The sequence below is a fragment of the Elephas maximus genome, chromosome X, assembly GCF_024166365.1.
Source record: "Elephas maximus indicus isolate mEleMax1 chromosome X, mEleMax1 primary haplotype, whole genome shotgun sequence".
In the NCBI taxonomy this organism is placed as follows: Eukaryota; Metazoa; Chordata; class Mammalia; order Proboscidea; family Elephantidae; genus Elephas; species Elephas maximus.
This window is the reverse complement of record NC_064846.1, coordinates 44643148-44656473: the sequence shown is the minus strand read 5'-3', so window position 1 is coordinate 44656473 and position 13326 is coordinate 44643148. Positions and strand designations below refer to the sequence as shown.

Genomic DNA, 13326 nt, shown 5'->3' with positions numbered 1-13326 from the left:
TTTCTCCCGCTAACGAAGCTCTTAAAACTGTTCCTTTTCATTAGCCAGAAGAGAAAGCTTTCTCTAGATGCTGTTTAGATGGTAACTGCACAAAAGAGCAAATACACAAATTCTCTCTGGCTTCCCACTTTTGAACTACATGTTACAAACTGCCTTCACCACATACCGTGCTCTTCAATTAAAAAGTGATTTGGTATATAGAAATTTTCAACAAATTTAAGTACATTAAAAACATTGACGTATATCCAAATATTAACAGTCCCAGCATTTGTATAAATCCAAAGGATAAACCTTAGATCACATTCTGATTAACCTGTGTTTAGAGGTACTCTCTAAGTAATACCAGTATAGACTGGAGTTTGTATGGTATTATATAAGTATTATATTGTTCCAAAAAAAAAAAAAGCCCTTTAAAAAATATCCCCACCCCCGCCCCACGTCCTCACCCTCAAAAGAAGAAAAACAAAAGGGAAAAAAAATGATTAAAAGCATTCTTGCTGATAAGCCGCAGCTCTTGATTTGGCCATTCAGATGAGATATTCCACCATCTCTGCATCAGGCTCTTGTCCCAGGATCTGAATGGGAGTTTTTCTTTCCAGAGTATTGGAGTGGAAAATAGGACCATCTAAATGAAAATAAGAGGTTAGAAAGCATTGAGGGACAAGATAAAAACTCAAATTTCTAGAAATAGACAGCATTAGAGCTCCTGTGAAGCCAATGGCAAAGAGAGGCATGTCTGCCACACCCCTCAATTACCTGAGCAGTTATTTCTCTGGGAGAATGGCCTCTACTTATATCCTTTCCCATTTTGGTGGCTGAGAAATCATTCACAGACTCTCTTCCCTATCTCTTCTAATTAATCCCTTTTGGAACATGAAAGACTCACTCCACAAGACCAACTCTGTCTAAAAATCAGGGACCAACAAACAAATCTGCATATGAGGGCAGAACAAAAGCTAACTGGTACAGAGAATTAGTACCTGTCTTGTCCGGATTGCAGGTCAAACTTGGTACAGATAAACGACGTGGTGTAGAGCCGGCAGCTGGACTTGCAGAAGCCTCAGCCTGAGCCAAAGCTGGAGTTGGAGCTGGAGCTGGAATAGGAGCCGCAGTCGGAGCTGGAGCTGGTGCCTGAGTCTGAGCCGGAGCAGAAGCCTGAGCCGGTGCTGAAGCCGGAACCGAAGTTGGAGCTGGAGGTGGAACCGGAGCCGGGGCAGCTGGAGCAACCTGAACAGCAGCAGCAGCAGCAGCAGCAGCAGCAGCAGCAGCAGCAGCAGTAGCAGGAGCAACAGCAGCAGCAGAAACAGCAGAGGCAGAAATTGGAATCTGAGCAGCAGCAGCTGGAGAAACAGCAGCAACAATAGCAGCAGCAGTTGCTGGAGATGGGGCAGCAGCAGCAGTAGCTGGAGCAGCAGAGGCAGCAACAGCAGCTGGAGCAGCAGCTACCATGGTGGTGGTGTTGGTGGCAGCGGTGGCAGTGTTGGTGGCAGCGTTGGCAGTGATGGTGGCAGCAGTGGCAGCAGCAGCAACTGGAGCAGGAACAGAGACTGGAGCAACAGCTGCAGTTTTGTTCGGGTCCGTTCCACGTTCAGTTTGGGTGCTGCAGTCTCGGCTGCCTGTCTTGGAGTGAGCTGAAAGCAGGGGAGTTGAGGGAGGCACAGGTGAGGGTGTGGAAGGGACAGACTCAGCACGGTAGTCTCCACCCAGGAGAATACCTACAAATAAAAGAAAGAGGTTAGAAAACAATAGGTTCATTCTGGGAAGATGGCAGCATAAACAAACCATTGTTCTGATCCTCCCCCACAAATACAACAAGAAATACAAGGAAATGGTGCTCAGCTTTGACGGACTCTGAATCTTTGAGAGACTCTGAATTGGGGAGCAGAGGAATGTAGCTGGTAACTACAGACAGGCAGGAACAACATATCAACGAGTCACATACGGTAGGAAAATCACTTCTCCCATCATCCCTGCCCCTCCTACTGCTGTGAACTGGAATAGCGGCCCCAGAAAAAGAGCCTGTTTCCCTAACTGCCGCAGTCCCTACCTGTATAAAGAGACAGGACCCAAAGCTTCTGCCCTAAAATCAACAACGCAGACCTCCCCAGGGGTTCTTTTGGAGTGTGCCAGCACCTCCCCCATCTGGACACTGTCTGTTGCAAGCCTACTGCAAATTGCTACAGAAGGTCCATGCAGTGGAGACTGCTCTCAGTCACTCTGCCTACCTCCCTGTGCACTCGCATGGCTCAGCCCTCTGAAACCAACAGGACAGACATCCTAGGGAGTCAGTTCTGGTCTGTCTGCTCCCCCTTTTAGTCAGTGCTGGGGACTGCTGACTGAGGCTGCTGTGTGCTAAGAAGCAGGCATTTTTAGTGGAGGAAAAACCCACAGCGAACATATTACAGGGAGGGCTCTGATAGCAACAAGGCAGGCCTACCTGGAGGTCCACTGTGAGCATGAAAGCCCCTCCTCTGCCCAGACACTGTCAACTGCAGGTCTGCTGTGAATTGCTGCAGAAGGGCCCTGCAGTGGAGTCTGCTCCCATAGTCAGCACTTTACCTGCCCCTTTTGCACCCCATAGCTCTGGCCATTGAAACCAACAGGACAAACTTCCCTGGGGGTCAATTGGAGTTAGTCTGCCCCCACTTCCAGTTAGCACTGAGAAGCTGCTGTATGTTAGGAAGGAGTCTTGAGCGGAGGCTACACTCACAGCTAATAATCTACCAGGGGATCTCTGTTAGCAACAAGACAGACCTCCATAGGGATCTGAGCAGAGCATGACACCCCCTCCTCCACCTGGTAATTGTTGGTTGCCAGGCTGTTATAAGCTGCTACAGAAGGTATCTGCAGTGGAGTCTGCTCCAATAATCTGCACTCTACCTGCCTCCCTGTGCACCCCATAGCCCAGGCCACTGAAACCAACAGGACAGACCTCCCAGGAGATCCGTTTGGATCTGTCTGCTTCCCCTTATAGCTGGAACTGAGGACTGGCGACTAAGGCTGCTGTGTGGTAGGAAGCACGCATCCTGAGTGGAGGCTACACCCACAGCCAACGTACTACAGAATGGGCTCTGAGAGCAACAAGGCAAACCTCCCTGAGGGTCTGCTCAGAGTCTGACTATCCTTCCCCCAACCAGTAACTGCTGGCTGCTGGACTGATAAGAACTCCTACAAAAGGTTCCTTACAGTGGAGTCAGGGAGTAGGTCACCTAAGTGGAGACCGCTATGCCAACTACCACAGGGACACTGGAGCTCTGAAACTAACAAGACAGATCTCTCAGAGGTCATTCTGGGGAGTGTCACTCCCTCCTCCTTCTGAATCGGAAGAAAGTCTGCCTGTGCTTCCCCTGAATGTCAGTTCAGATATGAGCAGCCCCCACAAAGCAGGAAAGGAAACTTCAGGCACAGCTGGAGGTAACACCCAGCTTCAAAGGGGGCTCACTGGGTATGGGTTTTCTGACTAAACACATGATTGCAGAAACAGAGAAGGGAAGGGAGTAATAATCAGAGAGAGGGGACTATGCCCCTGTTGAACAGATTGATTAGTATGTGATATCTCAACTGAGTGGCAATGCCCGCTAGTGGACAGATTTATCACAGCATGTTCTCTCGTGTGTCTGGGAGAGATTGAAAGTTGAAAAACAAGATCTGGAATTTTCGAACCCCAATTAAACCATGGAGGGAGAAGGAGCTATCACAGAGATGTAGAGGAAATGGTAAGCAGAGGCTTCAATACACCACTTTCAATGTTGGACAAAACATCTAGACAGAAGGTCAACAAGGAAACAGAGGACCTGAATGACATTATAAGCCAACTAGACTTAACAGACATATGTAGAACACTCCACCCCAAAACAGAACAATATACATTCTACTCCACTGCTCATGGATCATTCTCCACAATACACCACATTTTAGGTCACAAAGCAAGTCTTGATAAATTTTAAGAAGATTGAAATCATACAAAATGTTTTCTCTGATCATAATGGAGTGAAGCTAGAAATCAGTAACAGAAAAAAAAAACCCTGCAAAATAAATATATGGAAATTAAACAACACATTATTAAACTACCAATGAGTCAAGGGAGAAATCACGAATTTCTCAGAGTCAAATGAAAATGAAAGCACAACATTCCAAAATTTATAAGATACAGCAAAGACAGCACTCAGAGGGAAATTTTTTGTAACAAATGCCTACATAAAAAAAGAAGAAGGATCCCAAATGAACAGCCTAACTTGACAACTCCAGGAACTAGAAAGAGAAGAGCAAACTAAGCCTAAATCCACCTATAACAAAGATCAAAGGAAAAATAAATAAAATTGAAAAGAGAAAAACAATAGAGAAGAAATAAAACCAGAAGTTGGTTTTTGAAAAGATCAGTAAAATTGACAAACCTTTAGCTAGACTGATGAAGAAAAGAAAAGATGCAAGTAACCAAAATAAAAATGAAAGAGGGGGCATTACAACTGATCTGTTAGAAATAAAGTGAAATACGACAGAATTTTATGAACAACCATATGGCAACAACTGGATAACCTAGATGAAATGGACAAATTCTTAGAAGCACACAACCTACTCAAACTGACTCAAGATGAAATAGAAAGTCTCAACAGACTCATAACAAGTGAAGAGATGGAATCAGTGATCAAAAGCTTCCCAACAAAAAAAGTCCTGGACCGGATGGCTTCACTGGGGAATTCTACCCAAACGTTTAGCATACTGACAAACTTTTAGCTAGACTGACACCAACAATGCTTAAACTCTTCCAAAAGAAGTAAACATAACCATGATACCCACACCAGACAAAGACACAAGAAAACTACAGACCAATATTACTTATGAACACAGGTGCAAACATCCTCAACAAAATACTAGTGAAAATAATCTGACAGCATATTAAAAGAGTTATACAGCATGATCAAATGAGATTTATTCCAGGAATGCAGGGGTGTTTCAACATTGGAAAATCAGTTAATGTAATACAGCATATCAATAGAACCAAGAAAAAGAACCATATGATGATCTCTACAGATATAGAAAAAGCATTTGATAAAATCCAACACCCTTTCTTGATGAAAACCCTAAAGAAGTTTGGAACAGAAGGGAAATTCCTCAATATGATTCAGGGTATATATTTTTTATATATGAAAAGCCAACAGCCAACATTATACTTAATGGAGAAAGACTGAGAGCTTTCTCTCTTTATAATTGGAAACAATACAAGGGTGCCCACTCTCACCACTTCTATTCGATATTGTATTAGAAGTCCTAGCCAGTGCAATAAGACAAGAAAAAGAAATAAAAGGTATCCAGACTCAATAAGAAGTAAAATTATCTCTATTTGCAGATGATATGATCAGAAAATTCCAAAAGGTCCACAAGAAAACTTCTAGGACTAATACAGGGATTTAGCAAAGTTGCAGGGTACAAGATCAACAAACAAAAATCAGTTGGGTTTCTCTACACCAGCAATGAGAAAGCTGAAAGTGAAATTAGGGAAAAATTCCATTTACAATAACATTTAAGAGAATAAAATACCTAGGAATAAATGTAATCAGGACATTGAGGACTTATAATATAAAAACTATAAAACAGCGCTGAAAGAGATTAAAGGAGACTTAAATAAATGGAAAGATGTTCCATGTTCATGGATTGGAAGAGTTAATATTGTTAAGATGTCAATACTACCCGAAACGATCTATAGATTCAATGAAATTCCAAATTCCAACAGCCTTCTTCACAAAAATAGAAAAAACAATCCTCAACTTTATAATGAATAGCAAGAGGCTGCGAATAGCTAAAACAATGTAGAAAGAGAAGAACAAAGCAAGAGGACTCACGCTTCCTGATTTTAAAGCATTTTTTATAGAGCTACAGTAATCAAAACAGCCTGGTACTGGTATAACATTAGACACATAGAAAAATGCAATAGAATTGAGAGTTCAGAAATAAACCCACACATTTATGGTGAACTGATTTTTGACAAGGGTGCTAAGTCCATTCGATGGGGAAAGAAGAGTCTCTCCAATAAATGGTGCTGGAAAAATTGATTTTCCACATGCAGAATAATGACACAGAATCCATGCTTCACATCATACCGTAAAACAAATTTAAAATGGATTAAGGACCTAAATATGCAAACTAAAACCATGAAATTCTCAGAAGAACAAGCAGGGACAACACTGTCAAGCCTAGCTTTCAACAATGGATTATCTAATATGATGTTAAAAAGCCCAAAAAGCAAAAGACAAAATAAATAAACGGGGCCTCATAAGAATTAAAAATTTCTGTTCATCAAAAAACTTTACCAAAAAAGTGAAAAGACAAGCTACTGACTGGAACAATGTCTCTGGAAACCACATATTTGACAAGGATCTAATAACCAAAGTATATATAAGACTTTGACAACTTAACGACAAAAAGAAAAATAACCCACTTATAAAAAGGACAAAGGACTTGAACATACATTTCATGAAAGAGGACATTGAAATAGCCACCAAACACATGAAAAGATGCTCAGCATCATTAGCCATCAGAGATGCAAATCAAAACCACAATGAGATACCATTTCACTCCCGCTAGGATAGCTAGGCACTGGGTCTGGTTTTTAGGATGGCTAAGATAAAAAACAACAACAACAGAAAATACCAAATGTTGGCTAGGATGTGGAGAAATTGGAACCCTTATCCATTGCTGATGGGAGTACAAAATGGTACAGCAATGTGGAAAACAGTGTGGCAGTTTCTCAAAACAATTTAAAATAAAACTACCATAAAAAAAACCCAAAACCAAACCCAGTGCTGTCGAGTCAATTCCGACTCATAGCAACCCTATAGGACAGAGTAGAACTGCCCCGTAGAGTTTCCAAGGAGCTCCTGGCAGATTCAAACTGCCAACCCTTTGGTTAGCAGCCATAGCACTTAACCACTACGCCACCAAGGTTTCCAAAATTACCATATGACCCAGAAATTCCTCTCCTAGGTATATATCCAAAAGACTTGAAAGTAGAGACTCAAACAGACACTTGTACTAACATTGTACCACTATTCACAATACCCAAAAGATGGAAACAACCTAAATACCCATCAACAGACGAACAGATAAACAAAATGTGGTACATACATAAAATGGAATACTACTCAGCCAGTAGGAGAAATGAAGACTTGATACTTGCTACAGTATGGATGGAGCTTGAAGACACTATGCTGAGCAAAATAAGCTTAGCACAAAAGGACAAATATTGTATGACCTCACTTATATTAAAAAAAAAAGGCATAAAAAGGCAAATGTATATAGACCAAAGTTTATTAGTGGTTACCAGGTGTGGGAGGGAGAGGGAAAAGAGGGGTTAACGATGATGGAAAAACTGCATTAAGGGTAGGGTTGCTCAATCGATTATGTAATTACTGTCAATAAGTTGTACACCTGTCAAAAGTTGAATTGGCAAAGTTGTGTGATAGATACATTTACAACAATGACACACACACACAAATGGTAGCTGCTGAGGTTGCTTATGTACTACTAAACACATCATGGGATTTGGTTCCTCGGTGTTATGGATTGAATTGTGTCCCCCCAAAATGTGTGTCAACTTGGCTAGGCCATGTCTCCCTGTATTGTGTGGTTGTCCTCTATTTTGTGATCTGATGTAACTATCCTATGTGTAGTTCAGTCCTAACCTTTATGATGTTAATGAGGTAGGATTAGAGGCAATTATGTTAATGAAGCAGGACACAATCTACAGGACTAGGTTGTATTTTGAGTTAATCTCTTTTGAGATATGAAAGAGAGAAGTGAGCAAAGAGTAGAGGGACCTCATTACCACCAAGATAAGAAGAGCCAGTTGCAGAGCATGCTCTTTGAACCCGGGGTCCCTGTGCTGAGAAGCTCCTAGGCCATGAGAAGGTTGATACCAAGGACTTTCCCCGAAAGCCAACAGAGGGAGAAAGCCTTCCCCTGGAGCTGGCATCCTGAACTCGTATTTCTAGTTTCCTAAATTGTGAGAGAATAAATTTCTGTTTGTTAAAACTATCTACTTGTAGTATTTTTGTTATAGCAACACTAGATAACTAAGACACTTAGTTTGGAGGTTTAGGGTCATGGTTTTATGGAACATTCCAGTTAACTGGTCTAGTAATGTGTTTGGTGCTTCTGTTCTACCTCCAAATTTGTTATGTAGTGCCTGGGGTCTTAAAAGCTTACATGTGGCCATCCCAGGCACAACAATTGGTCTCTATTCACCTGAAGCAACAGATGAAGAAGAAGAGTCAGGAATAGGAGGAGGATATGGAATGTGTGACTAATTGCTTCCATGAACAATTGTCCCCTTTGCCATGAGACTAGAATAACTAGATGGTGCCCAGCTACTATGACCAAACATTTTTATCAAAGATTCCATAGAATAATCCTGATCAAAAGGAGGAAAATGCAGAACAGAATTTCAAATTCTCATGGTCTCTAGACCTTCTGGAACCATGGAGGTTGGATGAACCCCTGAAACTATAGCCCTGAGATAACTTTTAAACCTTAAATAAAAAATATCCCCCGAAGCCATCTTAAAACCAAACAATAATTTAGCTTTACTAATAAAAAAGGCCTGCCTTGAGCATTATGCTCTTTAAAGAACTATCTATATGGGATCAAACTGACAACAGCAACTCGAAAGATTAGATAGGAACCTTGGGGGCAGTGAATTTATTCACGAGGGAGGAACAACTCAGAAAAGGAGGGTGAGAATGGGTGTAAAACTCGAGGAATGTAATCAATGTCAATAAATAGTACATGTAAAAACTGTTGACCCAATCAAGAAGTGGGCAAAGGATATGAACACACATTTCACTAAAGAAGATATTCAGGCAGCCAACAGATACATGACAAAATGCTCTCGATCATTAGCCATTAGAGAAATGCAAATTAAAACTACGATGAGATTCCATCTCACTCCAACAAGGCTGGCATTAATCCAAAAAAACACAAAATAATAAATGTTGGAGAGGCTGCGGAGAGATTGGAACTCTCATACACTGCTGGTGGGAATGTAAAATGGTACAACCACTTTGGAAATCTATCTGGCGTTATCTTAAACAGTTAGAAATAGAACCACCATACAACCCAGAAATCCCACTCCTCGGAATATACCCTAGAGATACAAGAGCCTTCATACAAACAGATATATGCACACCCATGTTTATTGCAGCTCTGTTTACAATAGCAAAAAGTTGGAAGCAACCAAGGTGCCCATCAACGGATGAATGGGTAAATAAATTGTGGTATATTCACACAATGGAATACTACGCATCGATAAAGAACAGTGACGAATCTCTGAAACATTTCATAACATGGAGGAACCTGGAAGGCATTATGCTGAGCGAAATTAGTCAGAGGCAAAAGGACAAATATTGTATAAGACCACTATTATAAGATCTTGAGAAATAGTAAACCTGAGAAGAACAAAAAAACAAAAAAAACTGTTGAATTGGTTTATGTTTTGCTGTGCATATTCTCAACAACAACAAAATAAATAAAATTTAGAAAAAAAGAAAACAATAGGCTATTCAAATACACACATCTGATTATCTCTTCCTCTTTATGTACTTGGTGGTGAAGGGGGCACAGCAGTTCAGCAGACATTTGAATGGGTCTGAATTCTTCCTTCTTTTTTGCCTCTAGAAAACTCAAGAATCAGTTCGTCAGATACCTCCACCAATGCTAAAAGTTTCTTTCAGACTTAGAAGACCCCTTCTGGTCCTCATTCTCCAACTTTGAGTACCTAAAACACCTAGTGCCATCGAGTCGATTCCGACTCATAGCGACCCTATAAGACAGAGCAGAACTGCCCCATAGAGTTTCCAAGGAGGGCCTGGTGGATTTGAACTACCGACCCCTTGATTAGCAGCTGTAGCACTTAACCACTATGCTGCCAGGTTTTCCAACTTTGAGTACAACTTATTAAACCTTTAATGTCCTGTATAGCTATTTTGATTTATTTTTCCAATGGTGACTGATTTCCACAGAGCTATCAGAATTCTTCTACTCAGTTCTACTTATAACCAATACCATACATTAACAGAGAGGTAGAAAGAAGTTTGTGGTCATAAATGAATGTGGTAATACCAACATGATCTCAGGTTCTAACCCATGACCACGTCCCCAAAGTGCCTACTCTAACCGAAGAACACTGCAAGTGTCAGAGGATCAATAAGCAACAAGAAGAGCTAATGTATCTATCTATATCTCTACCTGGAAACCCTGGTTGCATAGTGGTTAAGTGCTATGGCTGCTAACCAAAGGGGCTGGCGGTTTGAATCTGCCAGGCGCTCCTTGGAAACTCTGTGGGGCAGTTCTACTCTCCTATAGGGTCGCTATGATTTGTAATTGACTCAACAGCACTGGGTTTTGTATCTACACCTACAATGATAAATTAGGTTAGATAGATAGATAGATTAGATAGAGAGATGACAGACAGAAGATACATAGATGATAGATCTAGATAGATAGGTAGATAGGTAGGTATAACCTGCTCCCTCAGGCTCTAAAAATATGCCTATGCCTTATGGCATTCACAATACTTCTGGGGTTTTGATTAGAGAGGAAGGAATGGATAAAAATGGAATGGAAAAAGTATATTCTGTTCTCATCTCAGAACATTCTGGTAACAAAAACTTGCCACCCAGCTACATTTAGCTTAGCTAGAACTCTGGGTCCTCCTATTGCGTGGGAGGAAGGAGCATAGTAGAAGCTGTAATTTTGGAATTTTGAATAACATGAAGGCCACATGGGCTTTGGACAAAGTATCCCCATGTGGAAAAGGCCAAATCATAATTTTTTAAAGGAAATTGAAGTTATCTTCCCTGCCACCCAAATAGAACTCAGAATTCTATCTTCTAATACCTTGGCTTCAACCAATGTTTTCTCAGTGATACTTCACTGAGTAGAAGAGCTCTTTAATGTGCAGCTAGTCTCTCAGTCTGTCATATCTTCCTCTCTATAACCTGGGCCATCATCCCTTTTCCTGGCTGTGTGAGCACTTATGTAAGTCACGGCTCTCTTTAAACTTGTCACTATACTCTTCCTTATTTACTGTCATTACCTAGGCTCCCCTTCCAGTTCTTATCATCACGCTTCTCTTCCATGATGGGGGTGCCAGTCAGGGTGGAAGAGTGGGAGAGCAGGCCTGATCCAGCATTGGAAATGGACATCAGAGACTTAGCTGGACGCATGGATGACAACTGCTCTGTCTTACTTGGCTCCTTCCGGGAACGCTGCTGGAGTACCTTGATCATGGCATCCTTCTCAATAATCTGGGCATGGAGGGTCTTAATCCTAGGAGCCAAAGACAAAAAAAAAAAAAAGAAAACTTTATTATAAACACCTTGTTGCCACCACCATGTTCTGGTTGCACTACTTCCATGGACTTCAGCTCCCATTGTCTGTATTGATTAAGGGTTAGTCTACTTATTTCTGAATTGCAGGGAAAGGGATGCTGTGCTAAAGTTTTTCAAATGCCTTTCTGCTCACACAAATGGAAATAGCAGAGCCTCCAGAAGTTACTGTTTAAATGTTAAGAAGTCAAAGTAGAGTATGGGTTAAAAGAAAGGCTGTATACATGAGAGAGTAAACCTATGTAGTGGGTGCTGTGATGAAGGATCTGTGTCAACAGAGATAATGTGTTCAGTAAGAAAGTGAAAACTTCTGTGAATGAGCCACAACCTTTAGGTATAAGTAAATGACCATGAGTTTATAGAAGACATCAGGTGCCCTACCTCCCAGTCTGAGTAGGTGTTCTTTTATGAAGCATTCTGCAGTATCACAGGGCTGAGGTGCAGTGCTAGAAAAGAATTCTCCAGAGTGCAGATATCAACAATTCAGGTCTGGCAGAGGGTGGATGGAAAGCAACTGGCAAGGCCAAGGGGAAAGCAGCCCTACTTGGAATTCCACAGTTGGTGGGTATACTCAAGGTAAAGGTCATCATATCATAAACCCTAAGTAAGAGGCTGGCAGGGGTGGAGGAGGTGGAGGAAGGCAGCATTATCAGGTTTCACAGTTATGAATAAAGATGCCTGTCCCTTCCTACTGATATATCTGGTCTCTATACCAACTTCCCATATCCATCAGGGTCGAGATTGGCATGTTACCTGCCCTCCATGTCAAGGCAACGCTTGTTGGCCATCAAGATTTCTTCTTCCTCCTTCTGGATGCGAGCTTCTAGTGCTGTGTCATAGCTGGTGTTAGGAGAGTGGCTGATGACTGTTGTGTCCCTGGGGAGGAAAATGGCAGTGATGATGGTGGGAGAAGAGCAACATCAATGACTACTACCTCCCTCCTAAATTAAAGATATTGTTGGAAAACCCCAACCTAAAATCAAACTCATTAGAAATGGTTGGTTTCTGAGTGATTTACTCATAAGAGCCCTAAAACCCACTAAAAAAAAGCCCTAAAGATGGGAAAATTCATAGGAGAGGTTATTGACATGGGTGTGGCTGTAAAAGCTGGTGAAGAATTCTATGAGATGGGTACAGGCCTTCCTTCAGAACTGGACAGGCATCCTCTTAAAAACCTTCTTTCAGATAGTTCTTCCTTCAACTTTCAGACCATGGCCAGGGAATAAGAAAATGTACATATTTCAGGGCTTCAAACCAGTTTGAAGTGGTTCAGTCATGGCCAGTGGAAACAAGGGCAGTGTAAACATTGCATAGCTACCAAATCTCTTGAGTGTAGGCTTTTGACCCCGAGTAGGAAACAGGCAGCAGTGCCCTCCTCAAAGATGGTGGTCACCATGCTGCTTTAAATGTGTGTCGCTTTCCACAGTTCTGCCAATAATCCAATCTCCAGCATCAGGAATCTCTCAGGAGCCTGATGTGGGAGATTGGATTATTGGCAGGACTGTGGAGAGCAACACACACTCAAAGCTATGGTCGGCTGCCATCTATGGCTGCCATCTAGGTGCGGGTACCACTGCCTGCTGCCTGTTTCCTACTTGGGGCAAAAGCCAATGCTCAAGAGATTTGGTTGCTATGTAACGTGTACACTCCCATTGGCCATGACTGAACCACTTCGAACTGGCTGAAAGTCCTGACATATTTCCACTTTATTCTCACATCAGTCATCATGAAAGTGAAAGGGCTAGACTTTGACGGAAGCCGGAGAATGAACTAAATAGCTTATTGCTGCAGATGAATAGTGGCAACTACACCTGATAGTTAGAAACAAACTACAGACGAATCAACAGCTAACATCAAGGAGGGCATGTGAGCTCAGTGACAAGCAGTATCTTTGAGTCAGTGCCACTTGGTTCCTATCTAACCTACATCTGAAAAATTCTAGTGC

At 41.8% G+C, this 13326-nt stretch overlaps 1 protein-coding gene across 2 annotated transcripts in view; it reads right to left on the bottom strand.

The window, feature by feature from the left end:
• Positions 1-438: 438 nt before the first annotated feature.
• Positions 439-13326, bottom strand: part of AMOT (angiomotin) — a 78541-nt gene continuing 65653 nt past the window's right edge. For both annotated transcript variants that reach the window (XM_049872045.1, XM_049872046.1), the window contains 4 exons: positions 12135-12257; positions 11090-11322; positions 981-1715; positions 439-625 (listed from right to left, as the gene is read on the bottom strand). In XM_049872045.1, the coding sequence (XP_049728002.1) occupies positions 528-625; positions 981-1715; positions 11090-11322; positions 12135-12257 (1189 nt within the window). In that variant the 3' untranslated portion in view covers positions 439-527. The remainder of the gene's footprint in view (positions 626-980; positions 1716-11089; positions 11323-12134; positions 12258-13326) is intronic.